Source organism: Ciconia boyciana, chromosome 1 (genome assembly GCF_034638445.1).
Source record: "Ciconia boyciana chromosome 1, ASM3463844v1, whole genome shotgun sequence".
Taxonomy (NCBI): domain Eukaryota; kingdom Metazoa; phylum Chordata; class Aves; order Ciconiiformes; family Ciconiidae; genus Ciconia; species Ciconia boyciana.
In genome coordinates, this window is record NC_132934.1 from 64228219 (window position 1) to 64243714 (window position 15496).

The following is a 15496-nucleotide window of genomic DNA, read 5'->3' on the forward strand; positions in this document are numbered from 1 at the left end:
TGGATCATTTAAGAGATCCACTTAGATGGAGAACAGCCAAAGAAACACTAGAATTGGTTCAAATGGTTGCAGCTTTCAGCAATGAAATTGAAATAAGTGACTGGGAGGCAGGAAACTATTAAAACATATCCATTACCAACCAGAAAAATAACATAGTTCCACTAATTCATATGCACCAAAGGGTTATATCATAATGAATCTGTTCTTTTACATTTACTAAGATTAAGGAATACAGGTTTCGAAATTTATCACTTTAAAAATAAATGCGGTGGTCAATACAGTTTTCCAATGCAGACACACATTCTTTTGTGTGTGTTACCTGGAGATACTTCCTCTTTCTGTCTTACTGTATGATCCTTTGTGAATTTAACCCTCTGGTGAGCTCTGATGCAGGTCTTGCACAACCATTCTACACATTCCACACAAAAACCATTAGCTTCTGCATTGTCTTCACAGCTTGTGCAGACCTGACATGAGGAAGAAAAGGTAGCTGTTAAAATAAATATGGAATATATACAAGCTATTGTTCATATACAATCAGTGCACTTTTACAGTTTTCCGAAAACTGTGAAATGAGAATGGAAAACTGCCTGAGGTACAGTGTCCTGGTGTTGGCTGGGATAGAGTTAATTTTGCTCCTAGTAGCTGGTATAGTGCTGTGTTTTGGATTTAGCATGAGAATCATGTGATAACACACTGATGTTTTAGTTGTTGCCAAGCAGTTTTTATACTAAGTCAAGGACTTTTCAGCTTCCCATACTCTGCCAGCGAGGAGGTGCACAAGAAGCTGGAGGGAGCACAGCCAGGACAGCTGACCCAACCTGGCCAAAGGGATGTTCCATACCATATGACATCATGCTCAGTATATAAACTGGGGGGAGCTGGCCGGGGGGCAGCAATCGCTGCTCGGAGACAGGCTGGGTGTCTGTGGGCAGGTGGTGAGCGGTTGCATCACTTGGTTTTCCTGAGTTTTGTTTCTCTCTCTCTTTTTGTTGTTTTCCTTTTCATTACTATTATTATATTTCACTCATGAAACTGTTCTTATCTCAACCCATGAGTTTTCTTACTTTTGCCCTTCCAATTCTCTCCCCCATCCCACCGGGGGGCTGGGGGAGTGGCAGGGTGAGTGAGCAGCTGTGTGGTCCTTGGTTGCCAACTGGGGTTAAACCACAACATACAGGAACACTATAAATAACTGCATAAAAGTAACTGAACGTGACTTTTCAAAGAAAGTGGTAATTTTATCAGTGTTACTCTAAAACAAAGTTAAAATAAATATGGAATATACATACAAGCTATTGTTCATATACAATCAGTGCACTTTTACAGTTTTCCGAAAACTGTGAAATGAGAATGGAAAACTGCCTGAGGTACAGTGTGCTGGTGTTGTCCTGTTGTCCTGGTGTCCTGGTTACTCTTTACCTGACATGATAAAAGTCAAACCATTACTTTCTGCCTGACCCTGCATGCTTAGAAGCCATATAACGTTTACTACATACAATATGCTCTTGTGAAATATTTACTAAAGACAACACGATCAGCACTGCTCTGATTTTAGAAGCCTTCCTCAGTTCACACAGAAGCTTTAATTTCAGTTTCTGTTCACCTGCTTAGAGTTTAAGGAAGTGCACACAGCATTGAACAGCAGGGTTCTTCTCAAGAATCTCTGCATCACCACTTAAAGATAGCATTCCAGTTAAGCTTATCAGTAAAGCTACCCTAGAACAGATTTGCAACCAATGCATAATGATTTTCAAACCGTGGCCTGTTAATTCCTGGGGCTCTTTGGACTATACCCAAGAGATCTAGAAAAAAAAATTAATTAAGGAAAACAAACCTAAAAGCAGACCAAAACCTCTCTGCACAGAGTCAACATATACACAATAAAAAATTGCTACAGACTCACAATTTGAACAACAGTTTGGAAACTATGAATGATGGACGCCATCGCTTCATGTGTTCATAAAATTATTTCATTTTTAATTCCTCCTTTACAATACCTCTGTAGTCATACCTTCAAGGGTTTTTTTTGTGGTAAAAATAATGAACTTGCTTATGCAGATACTTGTTTAGGTAACTACCATCCATTTCTATCAATGTTTAGCACCGCTGCAAACAAAAGGCTCAAGGCATCTGAAGACTGCTATATTCTACAGATCCCACTGATAGAATTCTGCTAGCAGGAGCAACAAGGAGAAAATTTTAGATCTTAGTTTAGTTTTCAATTTGATTTTAAAAAATCCAACTTCTGCACCCTCACAAGATAATTATAGATTAAGTTAAAGAGGAAGCAAATATTTATATTCTATGCAGATAGATAATATATATGTAGAACTATGTCCCAGTTTCCCCTTCAAGAAAAAGAGGAAAATTAGCACAAAACTTGCCTTAGGCCACAAAGCAAGTTACTGACAGAACTGGAATTTGAACATAGGAGTTCCAGATTCCGAATGCTGTGCTTATTCTTCTGGATCATGCTGCCTCTCAAAGCAAGTATCTTCTGAGAAATGAAGTTACAACGCAAGGGTTGTCGACCCCTCTTGTTGTCACTTGGAGTTTGAAGCAGTTCCTTTTCATTAAAGGTGACCTGCAAAGGAGAAAAAATTGGGCTTGTGCCCCTTTTTCTGTTTCTTTACAAAAGGGAGGCCTGAAAGTTTTATTTTTAAAAATCTTCTTAATTTTTTAAAATCTTCAGCTTGGTTTTTCTTTTTCTTCCCCTTCTTCTCTTAACAGTAAAAATTCTAGTCCTATCCAGACTAGTTGACTAGGGAGAAATATTAAAGTCAGGACATCATAAAAAAAGTCAAGAAAATGGAAGTAAAGCAACTGAAGGAAGTGAATTGTAATCAGGACACTGAAAATTTTTACTTGCTCTTAACCCTTAATTTCAATGACATTTTGCAAAAAAAGAAGTATTCTTAAGGACTCAGCACAGCTTCTTGAAAAAAAATTGAGAGCAAGCAAGTATCACTGAGGCATTACTTCAACGTTACATTTTCTCTGTCAGGAACTCCCATGAAATAAATTCCCTCCCTTTTCCTTTGCCTCCTCAGGTGTGCCAATGCAACCCTCTGCAAGACTGTGGTGTAAAACCGGATTGATTACATCATTGTAGCTCAAGGATCAGTTACATCAGCACTGCTGACCAGGCAGTGAATTACTGCAGGATGAGAAAGAAGTTTTCAAATCAGTCTTGTTGCCAGAGAGGTATCGTCATGCTATGCTCCCAGACACCCAGAGGTGTTTTTGCAAATTAGAGTAGAGAATAAGAGATTGGATATTTATTTTTCTAGTGTAAAAAACCCAACAGTGAAAACAAAATAAGCAAAGGAAAAAACAACAGTAATAAAAAAAGTGTTTCAGGCATTCTTTAAGTCAAAGAAGCAAAACAAAGATAAAAAAATAGAAAAAGGCAGGAACTCAATTAAAAAAAAAAACAAAACAACAACAACAAAAAACCCACAACAGCCTTTTCAGGTCACCTTTAGCAAACTTAGGCAGATAAACTTGCTGCGTGCCAGGGCATTTAAGTACATTCAAAGGATTTCAGAAGTTATTCATTCCTCCTAGATTCAAGATCTTTGTCTATTTTCTTTTTTTAATATGCTTTAGGTTTTCTCAACTGGTTTGACCTGCTATAGTTGGAATGAGATGAAGATTGTGATTCAATAACCAATAATCACGTGCTGCCAAATGAACTGAAAGTCCTCCTTTGTAGTCCAAATATATATATACCAACTTTATACTCTTCAAAGCCACCAAGTGGAAGAGAGACAGATTTCTAAAATTTTTCTCAGACATCATAACTCATGCTGTCAAAATACTTATGCCTTCTAGGTAGAAACTAGATTTGCTTCTACCCACTTCTTATTTGAAATATGCATTTTCAGATATAGCTTGGATTTTGCTAGAACTCCTAGTTATTAGAATAAGTCGTACAGCTAAAGTACATGGAAGTACAATTACTGCAAATGTGTGCTATAGTCTTACAAAACCTAAAACTTCTTTCACTCTTATTTTTGTGACTCATACAAGCAGTGCTTCAGTGATTTCAAAGAAAACTCTCCCTAGTTAACCTGTAAGTCTTTCTTCTGGTTAGACAGATATTTATTTTTAATTGAGTTTTCCTTGTAATTATATTTAATTCAGTTACTAGTTTTAGTATTTATAACCCCGGGAAGTGTTCATTCAGCCTTCATTCAAATTTAATGAAAACTGAAATTACTCAGCATGTTGCAGGTAAGTACTATTTTTTCTGTTGTGAAAGGTTGTTTGTTTACTTAAAAACAGATTTACATGCAAGAGTTGAGGTAATAGAGCTGTCTTCTCAGCTACTGTAGTAACTAACTGCTCTTCCAATTAAATATACTTTGAGTATTAAAGAGATTAAATAAGCAAGCAAAGGTTTCCGAGTTTTGAAGGAAGAGAGCAAAGTAGCCCAGAGGAATATTCAGTGAACTAATGTTCCAAAGTTCACCAGTGTAAATTAGATGCAATGGTTTCCCCTGCTGGATCCAAAAAACATCGATCTCTTGGCATATACAAAATCACCAAAGACAGCACCTGTCTTTTGGGACATTCTCACCTATAAGTAACTCTAAATATGAACCACATGCTGATACCTCAAAATGCATAAACCCTAATCAACATACCCTCCTTTCCCCAACATCCCATCAAGAGCTGCCTCTCTTTGAAGCACAACAAAACCATATTGTGACTCTTCTTGAGTCTATTACCCACTGCCCTATACCTGTAGCTTTCAAAGACATTTTGGCCACGGCTACAGCTTTGATAAGCTATTTAGCATACTAGTTCTTCTTTGGAAGAATACATAGTGGCTACTCTGGCACCATACAAAACTAGAGAAACTCTTTGTTCTAAATTGTCCTCATTAATCACTCTATTATGCCAGTCAGACTTGTTGTCTTAGTATGAACATCTAGTATCAGATCTAAACTCGCACTTTGTTTTGTTACTACATTCCCAATATCTCACATAAAGTCCAACTGTTCTTCATTCCTACTACAACATTTAAAACTCTCAGGTCAGTAACTGGTAAAGACACAGAAAGTGTTCTTACTATCAAAAATATTCGTATACATGGTCTCTTTTGGACACAGAGCCTATGAGAATTGGGACCTAGACTAAAATGCCCTACAGGCTCAATATGCTGCAGCAACATCAATGTTATCACTATGATCTTCTCTTCTGCAATCTCACACTTCTCATTTTTACTTTCATGGCTTTGCACATGCGTTAAACAATTTTCTTCTGTTAAGTTCCTCAATTTCCCTCACTTGTCTTCCCTTTAGTCTATTCAAATTTAGCGTTGCTTCAGTAACATCTCTTGGGTTTGAAGCTCCTTTCTGCTCGCTCTTATGAATCAAGTATAATTAATTTTTATTTTCAAACTTCTCTTCAGCATCCAATAATTTTGCCCAGTCTTTCAATAAATCATAATGTGAAAAAAATTATAAAAGATCTGCTCTTTTGAACTACTTATGTCCTAGTTGCCCACAACCTATAATAATTACTTTCAGGAAGATCACAACTGCATTTCCCGTTAGTCTCTTTTCTTCTGGAAAGCTTCCTATACTAATAGCCAGCACAAAATCCTTAATGTTCTCTTTAATGCTAGCCAGGAAAGCCCTTGTGGAACATATACTAGGGAGTTTTACACTTTCTTTATGCTTACTTCTGTTGCTCCTGACATTTTCAGTAGTAATTGCTAGAAAGCACAGCTGTGTCAGTTAGGGTACTGAACTGCCAAAATCAGGCTCAGATAAGGTAAACGTGATTTCAGATAGATGGCTGGCACTTTAATGAGTTCCAGTTATTTTTCTCACGCCACAATGCCAGGCTCCATGATATGTCATTCACCCCTACAGTTTTAATTCAATATGCTAAAAACTATTTTAACATTATTACCATTTTAAATCTGAAACAACCAAACGCTGCATTTGAAAGGGTTTTTTGCAGTCTCTCTTGAATTGAAATAAACCAGTCCTTCCTGACAACGCACATATACAGGCTAGTCATAGATATGGACCAGTGGTTCTAAGCCACAACATTACTTGCACAGAACCCATGGCTTGCCTGTATTCTTATTTCTTAAACATCCTGCTAAAGCTGCCAAACTGTCAAAGCCAAACTAACCATTTCAGTAGAAAATTTCTATAAAATAGCCAAAGTTTTTGACAGAATTTGGATGATCTCTGGTACAATATTTCCTGCAAGTCTCAGTATCTTTTCCACTTTAATTCCTCTGATCTGGTGCCTATCTTGCTACTGGCAATTTTTCTTTCTTTTCTCTTTGCTTCTTCAAAGGCAAAACAAGACAGGCCGATTAGAAGGCTGTATCATCCTTAAACCTCATAATATTCCCCAACAGGACACTGATCTGTTTAACTATTATTGAGTTAACTTTGCTGTTCCACAACAGACAGCTTTATAGAATGGTGTAGCTTTTTTTTATGGTTCCAATGTCAAAGTACAAAGGAATGTCCAAAAAGCTTCATTATCATACCACAATAAATCTATTCAAACAAAACAGAACTGCACATCATTCATTTCCAAGATGTAAGGTACACGCTCACTTAGCAGGCATCTAACAAAACATCTAGCTCTGTTTTTAAAAAAAAAGTCAGCAGAAAAGCACATGAATGTACTACTCTGCTGGTTCAGCAAAGTCTGCTGGTTTGCCTTCAACTGCTGCAGAAAGTATGCTGAGTTCAGCCAGGGAACTGAGCTGAAGAACAGACATGCTTTCTGAACTGCAAGCCTGCTGGTTTTTGTTAGGGAGAGAGAGAAGCAAATATGGAATGGAAGAGTAAGATAGATGTCTGAGAAGGGAACTTAAGGAAAGACAAACACTTTCAGGAACCTCCCTGAAATCTGCTCACACCACTCAACAACGGGCGATTCTAAACCAGCTGCTGAAATATGTGGAATTTCTCTGTATCTCTCTCCAGCAGATCAAGATCAGAAGGTAAACAATAAAGACATTTCCCTCAATTCCAAGGAAGTGCCTGACTTATCCTGACATCACCAATTTTGGTGGATACTCCAACTTTGGATACCCTATGACCCATCAAAGGATACCCAATTTTACATGATTATGACCAACCTCAAGAATATAAAGAACCCTTCTTGAATTTTCAATTCCTTATCCAAGTCTCAAAGGCCTCAATTCCTCACTTAACTTTCACAGAAAGCAGAAAAAACTGGGGGGGGGGGGGGGGGGAGGGACGGGGACACACACACACACACACAAAAAGGCTTTGTCACTTAACCCAGGAAAAATAATTCTTCTTTCACCACTCCCCAAAGCAGTATCTTAGAGGACTTGTTATATAACTAAGCAGGGGTTATGGCACAGGTCCAAAAAAATTTCAGGACTGCTTCTGTGTAACAAACTTATTTGTTATCTTGCTTCTCTTCCTAATTTTAAAGTCACTAAAAAAATTATGATCAAATTTTCAATGCAACAAGGACTATTCATTTTCTCAATCTTACTGGTAGAGTATTGAGAGACTTTGTGTAAATCTCTCAACCATCTCCAAAACTCAGATGTTTCCTGCAACACCCAGGGGGAAAACAAACAAAGAAAAAAAATCCCACAAACAAAAACACAAAAAAAGCAAATTTCAAACTGTCCTATATTAAGACAACACTGCTCATACTTCCAGAGACTCCCAACTAAATTTCAGCTTCTGGTAAGGTCTATCATTTCTCAAAAATCCAGTTACAAAATTCCTTATAAGCTGGACACAGTTTAATAGTTTTTGAGACACAAATTAATTCCTCTTCCTCAGAGATGATGACAATATTTATGCCTTTAATGGTCAGTGAGCTGGTACCACAAACCTGATTGGGTACTTCCATCTGTTCCTGAGAGACATACCCATTCATATACGTAAGCACAAATTTCAGCTAAGCTTTGAAACGAGCAGACTACACAATAAAGGACCTCTAAGTAGCTGCCCTCAAAACAAATGTATCAAGAGTGAATGATACAAGTTCTCAAAAAAGGAAAGCAAAAAAGAGACATTTTCAAAATAAAAGGAGACCACCATCCAGATGTTAGGGGATGAGTTAAAATGCAAGCCACACTGACATAGTAACCTTTTTGTACTGTTATTATGAAGAATGCAGCAACATATAAAGAGGCTGAATTATTTACAATAGGTTCCTGGAGTTTAATAATAAGTTTATGAGTAAAGAGATACTTGAGATACTCTCTTACCAGCTAAAAATGAAGACATGCAATACTTTGATACCAGAGATCGCTAAACTGTGGTCCTACACAGATGTGATTATTCATTTGGTACTGCTTCCACACTAGTACTTTCCTCCTGAAAAACCATCATGAGGAAAAAAGCCAGTATGACTATTCTTCCAGATAAGCAGGTTTTGGTTTTATGACATGGCTATTATTTGATTGCAAAAGGAAGAAGAGGCAGCCAACATAAGAAAAACAAACAAGAAACCCCTACAACATACAGTCTTCCCCAATTAGAAGTTTGAGCCTCTTGCTTGGTAACTGCACTGCAGCTATTTAGTGCCATGTTTTGTCAGTGTTGAGATAAGAAAACTAAAGTCGATTTACCTAGAGGATTCCATTTTACATTGAGATCTCTTGTCATAGTGTTGTTCGGGTCTCTGCTTCAAAGAGTGCTTCAAGTGCCCTATCCAAAGTACAGAAATTCCCATTCTAATGCCTATTCCTTACTTTTATCTTTTGCTATCATGATGAAATTTTATATCAACAATTAAAAATAGTTTAGAATAAGACAACCACCTTCTTCACATGCATTCTCATTGATTTTAACTGATCTTCTAGAGTAGCTATCCCACATGATGACTTGAAGTCGTCTTCTGCGTATGAACAGCAAAAAGGCCACACAGGAAGAAGCCAAGGATATGCATACATGTCCAAAAGGTGTTCACTTGATTACGTGTTAATGCACTTACCTGATTTGATTTCTCTACTGTGCTACTGGGAACCTCCGTGGTATCCTTCACAAAAAAGTTATCTATGATGTGTCTCTCTGCACATTCCTGACCACAAATTGGACAGCGGATAACACCGACTAGGGGGGAAAAAAAAAATCTGATTATGCTTGCACAATGTAAGGTATATCAAACAACTTCAAAGACAGCTTGTAAGGATAAATATTTTGAAAGAATGTTTTATTACTTTCCTGTCAATAAGGTGTGAGTAAAAAGAAGCTAATTCTCATTTATCACTGAAGTAACCTTCACCTGTTATTCCCTGATGTTGTATTCTTTCAACCAAGGTCAAGCACCTTTTTGTTTCAATCCAGTAAAGAATTTGCCTTAATCTTATAGAAAATTAATTCTTTTTCTCTAAAGAGAATGTATTCCCATTGACAATCTGTTGTTATAGAATGGATTCAAGTAAACATTTATTAGTGTGGAGTATTAATTAGTGACATTGAGCACTATTATATACACACACATACATGTCAGCAGTGTGACATGACTGACTTCCAGCTATGTAATATGAGAAACTGAAATGTAATACATTCAAAATTAATGAGGCAAGTTGTATAGAGGAAGAACGGACCTATATTAATGTTGTGACTACCTTCACACTAAGCAAGGGAAAGCAAGCAAGAAAGACATAGGAATAAACAAGCAAGGTCCTCTCCCTCCTCTCCTCTGCAAGACGCACCGGGGAACAATTCTAAGACAGTAACATACTTAGACTCCTGGTTGAAAAAAGAGCTGAGAACTAATAACTCAAAGGGTTAAACAATTAATAGTTTTCTCAAGAGAATAAAAAGGACAAAGTAAGTTCAAAACTTGGGGTTCAACAGTGAGTAGACTAGACTGAAATGGAAAAGATCTATATAAACATTTCAAAGTAGACAACTTTCCTAGGTGCAGAAAACAGAATGTCTTATTAGCATTGAGGCTTGTTTACCATCCAAGAAAAATCTCTAAAATGGTAGGCATTAACATCTTGCTTTAAGAAAATTATCACAGTCATTACCACCAAAAAAAGAAAAGAATTGAAACTAAGTTAGGTTGAAATAATCACTCAGGATGTGGAAATCATCATGCAAAGCCTACAGTGGAATAGTCATGTGAGTCCACACTGAGATAGATTCTAGACCTACAGGTGCCATTTGAGAGGAGGCATGATTTTAGGGCCTTAAAGAAGATCAGAAGCACCGTTTAACCCAATGAATTTAACACCAGTATATAATTCAGCACTTGCATATTTAACTAAACCAGTATGGGCTTAATTCTGTTCCTGTTTCACTTTTACAATAAAATGCAGAAGTACAGAAACAATTAAATATTTCACTTTCCGCAGAAGAACTTAATTCCTTACTGTAAGTGCTTCATACAAGATTTAGGTAACTTTTTCATCATGTTCTTCCGATACATGATAGAGATTTAACTGGCCAACCCACTATAAAGCAGTTCTCTAATAAAAGTCCACCAGTTTACTAAATGCACTCTTCACTCTGGAAATTTAGTCAGCAGTTTTCTACTTGTGTGCAAGGTACTTCACTTTCATCTGAAAGGCTATGATGTTAAGCCTGGTTTTATTATAATTGCCATTTTACCAGTCTGCATTTCAATACATATTTGTGCAGCTTCCTTTGATATACTAATTCTATATTTTGGCTAAAACTTCTGTAATATTTTTTATACCATCATCATGAAGGATAATTAAGAAATGTAATTCTGGTTTGTCAGGTAGTTAATAGAACTCCAAGTACTGAAATTCTCCTTTTATTAAGCAAATCAATTTACCACAGTCAAGACTGAACAAATCTCCTAATACTCAAGCTACATACTTGCTAAAAAAGCCTATTTTTTACATTTTTCAACAGTGCCAGTTACAAACCGCCCTCTGTTCCCTCACTGCTCGTCCTTGAGCCCGACAAAGCGCAGTGCTCTGGGCCATCACGAGTGACTGAGTCGGTCTTTGCATGTGATTGGGAGCGGGATACAGACAGAGAATGAGACTGGCAAACTGATTCAGCTACGGGTGTAATTCTCCTGCTCTCCCAAGCTTCACCTTCAGCCCCCAACCTGCCTCACTGACCAAATGCACTACTGCTTACACTGAAGCAACATGAGAAGCAGCACGAGGACAGGAAGGGGCCGACACTGCCACTGAAGATTAAACATGGAACCACTGAAACAGATCAGTTGTATTAAGCTGAGTTTATAAATTAGCTTGAATTGAAAACATGGTGGGCAAGGAAGGGGCAGGGGACAAGTTAGGAAACGTACTAACGTAAACCAAATGTTTCATTTGCATTTTCACCAACAGAATACTGCCAACTACCTGTTCAAGAGACCACTTTGAAATTCTAGACTGAGATGGCAGAAGGAGAACAGGAAAACTGCCCAAACCTCTCAAATCCTCTTGAAACTTTTTCTAGAATTCCTTATGTTGTCTGTCTAGCCTTAAGTCAAGGTGTTCTTCTGCAACTGTGTGTGGGTAAGTTTGCTTTTATTATAATCCTGGATTGATGACTGCTACACAAATCGGTTTTAACCCAGGTTTCATCAACTTCGGGACCGTGGATTTAAGCAAAAACACCTAATATTGTGATCTCAATGTAACTGTTATACCCAGGTTACGCTGTTAGGTACACAGCTGGCAACATAGGCCTTTTTGGCACAAAATGTAAAACACAAATTAGCCAGGCAGCATTCCTTTCAAGGCCTTATCTACTATTCTTAATGTATCCAAGGCTCTTTCAGTAATGTACTAAACAATATAAACCACGTGTGGTCTTTTTCTCTCCACTTTCCACTCACCAGAATTCAGAGCTTCCTATGGGAAAACAGAGGCAGAAGAGGAAAGACAATGACTATTTTGGAATTAAATGGAAAACATGGATAAATACGAAAACAATGTATTCAAAGTTAAAAAAAAGAACACTGATTATATTCAAGTAAAGACACACACTCTAATTTAGCAAAGTTCATGGGCAAACATATCTCTGTTTCAACATTAGCATTTCTACCTGACGTTATCAGGGTTACCTATCATAATTAAGTACTAAAGTTTTATTTGGAAATAGTAATTTTCAAGTACATTCTTCCTTTGCAATACTAGTTACAGAATGCAGCTTTTTGTATAAAATTATAAAACTACACATAGGCCAAGCAAAGTTTTCGGCCATTCATCCAATACAAATTGTACAGTTGTCAGCTATCACAGATCTGACGGGATTTAAGTCAGTTAATGTTATTTATGTTGCTTACAGCCCAAAACGCATCAGCACAACCCTAAGAGCACACACCCGTAAAGGCCAGGCTGCAGAGAGTTATAAACAAGAAATATTGGGAAGAGGAGCCAGAAAGTTACTGGATTTGTTTTGTTTCTGAAGATGACACATGACATTTACATTTTTTCACATGCAGAGTCCTCTTTTAGAATAAGATTTGGTCCAGTAACGTGGTGCATTGGGTTTACGTGTCCAGGTTTTGGTAGCAGGGGGACGAGAGGGAGCTGCAGGGGTGTCCTCTGTGAGAAGACACTAGGGGCTGCCCCCATGTCAGACAGAGCCAATTCCAGCCGGCTGCAAGATGGACCCACCACTGGCCAAAGCTGAACCCATCAGCAATGCTTGTGGCACCTCTGTGTACATGTTTAAGAAAGGGTAAAAAATGCTGTGCAACAGTAGCTGGGAGAGAGTAAGAAAAACGTGAGAGAGACAGCCCTGCAGACACCCAGGTCAGTGAAGAAGGAGAGGAAGGAGGTGCTCCAGGTGCCGGAGCAGATTTCCCTACAGCCTATGGAGAAGGCCATGGTGAAACAGATTGTCCCCCTGCAGCCCATGGAAGACCACATTAGAGCAGATACCCACACTGCAGCCTGTAGAGGACCCCACGCTGCAGCAGGTGGATATGCCCTGAAGGAAGCTGCAGTCTGTGGAAAGCCCACACCAGAGCAGGTTCCCAGCAAGAGCTGCATCCCATGGAGAAGTGCCCATGCAGGAGGGGGTTTTCTGGCAGGAACTGTGGCCTGTGGGGGACCCACACTGGAACAGTCTGCTCCTGAAGGACTGTACTCCAGGGAAAGGACCCACATTGGAGCAGGTCTTGAAGAAAGACCCCACGCTGGAGCAGGTCTTGAAGGACTGTATCCCATGGGAGGGACCCCACGCTGGAGCAGGGAACAAGTGGGTAGAGGACGGAGCAGCAGAGAGGAACTGTTATGAACTGACACAACTCCCATTTCCTTTCCCCACTCTACCTTCTCCCCTCCTCGAGCAGTGAAGTCAGGAATTAAGGAGTAAAGTTGAAGAGGGGTGTGAGGGGGAAGGGGTTTTTATTTTTGTGTTTGTTTCTCACCATCCACATCTATTTAATTGGCAATAAATTAATCTTCCTCACCTTGAATCTGTTTGGCCCGTGATGGTAACCAATAAACAATCTCCCTGTCTTTATCTGCCCTGTTGAGGGGGAGGAGAGGGAGAGCGCACAACTTGGTGGGTGTCTGGCAGCCAGCCAAGGTTAACCCACCACACATAGGTCAGAGACAGACCTTAATGGTCCTCAGGGGGGTTTTTTTGTTTGGGTTGTTTGGGTTTGAGGTTTTGTTTGGGTTTTTTTTAAGGCTAAATACTTTAAACTAGAATTTTGTCTTAGTTGACAAGAGAAGTGAAGCGGATCTGAAAGAGATGCGGGTTTGTATGTAACGTTGCAGGTTTTATATGGAGAAGACAGTGCTCTGTTATGCCTGTCAGAGTTCAAGGAGTGTCTGGACGATGCTCTTAATCATATATTTTGGTGTTAGGTAGTCCTGCGAGGAGCAGGGAGTTGGACTCGATGACCCTTATGGGCCCCTTCCAACTTGAGATACTGTATGATTCTATGTTGCAACCTTAGCTAGATGTGGAGAATACATAACCTCATGTCAATTACAATATCTGTACCACTTCGGAGGTCTAATCCAGTTTAGAATATTGCTAACCATAGAGATCTTATGCTTCTTCCTTTTCCCAAGTAAAAAGGACTCAGAAGAGTACTGAGACAGCATCATCGTCCTCAAACTAGTCTACTAGATGAGACCATATACTACAATAGCTTAAGAGAAATTTTATTTAAAAGATAGGAGGAAAACTCAGATGCATACTAGAGTCTTTTGGTATCAACAATAAAAATGGAAACAGTATACAATAAATATCAGCATATTAATGACTTGACAGTTTTAATAGATTATTCCTACTATCTCAAATTACATTATTTATAGTTTGTATGTACAGTGATGAGTTGATAAAGGAATCACAGACATGGTTTGAAACCCTTTTTTCCTCATCCAGTTTTCCCGTACAAAGGCTTAACTCAGACCATGGACAAGTATCCCCTCCTAGGTCCTGCAGTAGCAACAAAACACAACACTGCACTCTAAGGATTACTGCTCTCCCCAGCCTACTAATAGACCAGATAGAGAACTTTGACTTCTTTTGGTGCATAAACAGTCAGGCTGGTTTAAAGTCATAGCTGACAAATAGTATTAAGACAAATGGCTGAAGCAAACATAGAAGCACACATACAAGCTTTCTGTTAACAAGCCAACAGGTGCTGTAGCAAGCAATTAACTTTTTTGAACAACCAAAAGGACAATGATATTTTACAAAGACATTTCTACTTGTATTTCAGAGGTGCATACAGGAAGAAGGAATGCAATACAAAGGCAAGTTAATATAGTCCCAGCATTTATTTTTTTTTTTACGACATTCCATGAATGTATTCATTTTTAATGTCAATTGTTACACGTTTTTTCCTCGTGAACATTTGATTACTTTTAAACTGTTCCTTAAGCACGCATAGAATGAAACTCCCAAATTAACCTCTGAATTAACATCTCCTCCATCAAGTCCCTGTGCAAGACACTTTCCTAGTGCTACAAAGAATCAAACTTTTTTTAGTGTTAAGGTTTGGAAGCAATTGTGCAATAGCTTTCTAACCATGTTTAGTCTTATTGCCAACACTTCCTTCCTCTTGTTTCAAGACACCTGCTTCCCGAATTGTGCCGCAATTTACTTCAGTGCTTTCAAGGCTGGGAACCCTAGCTATTATACTATGGTCTGTTCAAGAAGATTCAAATTCTGAGTAGCAAGATATTAAAAGTCATTTAGTTGATTTCCTTATATAAATTGGTAAGGAAAATAATTCATCCTCTAATGAAACTATAGGAGAAGCATCCTAGGTCATCGAAACAAAAACTACATTATTGCTTTAACGGAAAAAAAAAATCGCCAAACTATTTTGCTGTTCATTCCTCCCCTCCCCCCAAATACCCACAGTTTTGATAGAAGGAATGAAGGCAAAACAGAAGAAAAATCTGGAAAGCTGCAGCACAGAGCATTATTAACCCACACACTGTGGGATAATATAATGAAATTTCACTAATCCAAAAATTATTTCTGCAATTGATATTTGCTATACCAAGTATATGTTCTTCAAGTACATTACCAAGTCAGCCCAAACC

General features: G+C 38.3%; 1 protein-coding gene across 2 annotated transcripts in view; it reads right to left on the bottom strand.

The window, feature by feature from the left end:
• Positions 1-15496, bottom strand: part of TRIM24 (tripartite motif containing 24) — a 65294-nt gene that overhangs the window by 30345 nt on the left and 19453 nt on the right. For both annotated transcript variants that reach the window (XM_072871898.1, XM_072871909.1), the window contains exons 2-3: positions 8974-9092; positions 320-467 (exon numbers count right to left, since the gene is read on the bottom strand). In XM_072871898.1, the coding sequence (XP_072727999.1) occupies positions 320-467; positions 8974-9092 (267 nt within the window). The remainder of the gene's footprint in view (positions 1-319; positions 468-8973; positions 9093-15496) is intronic.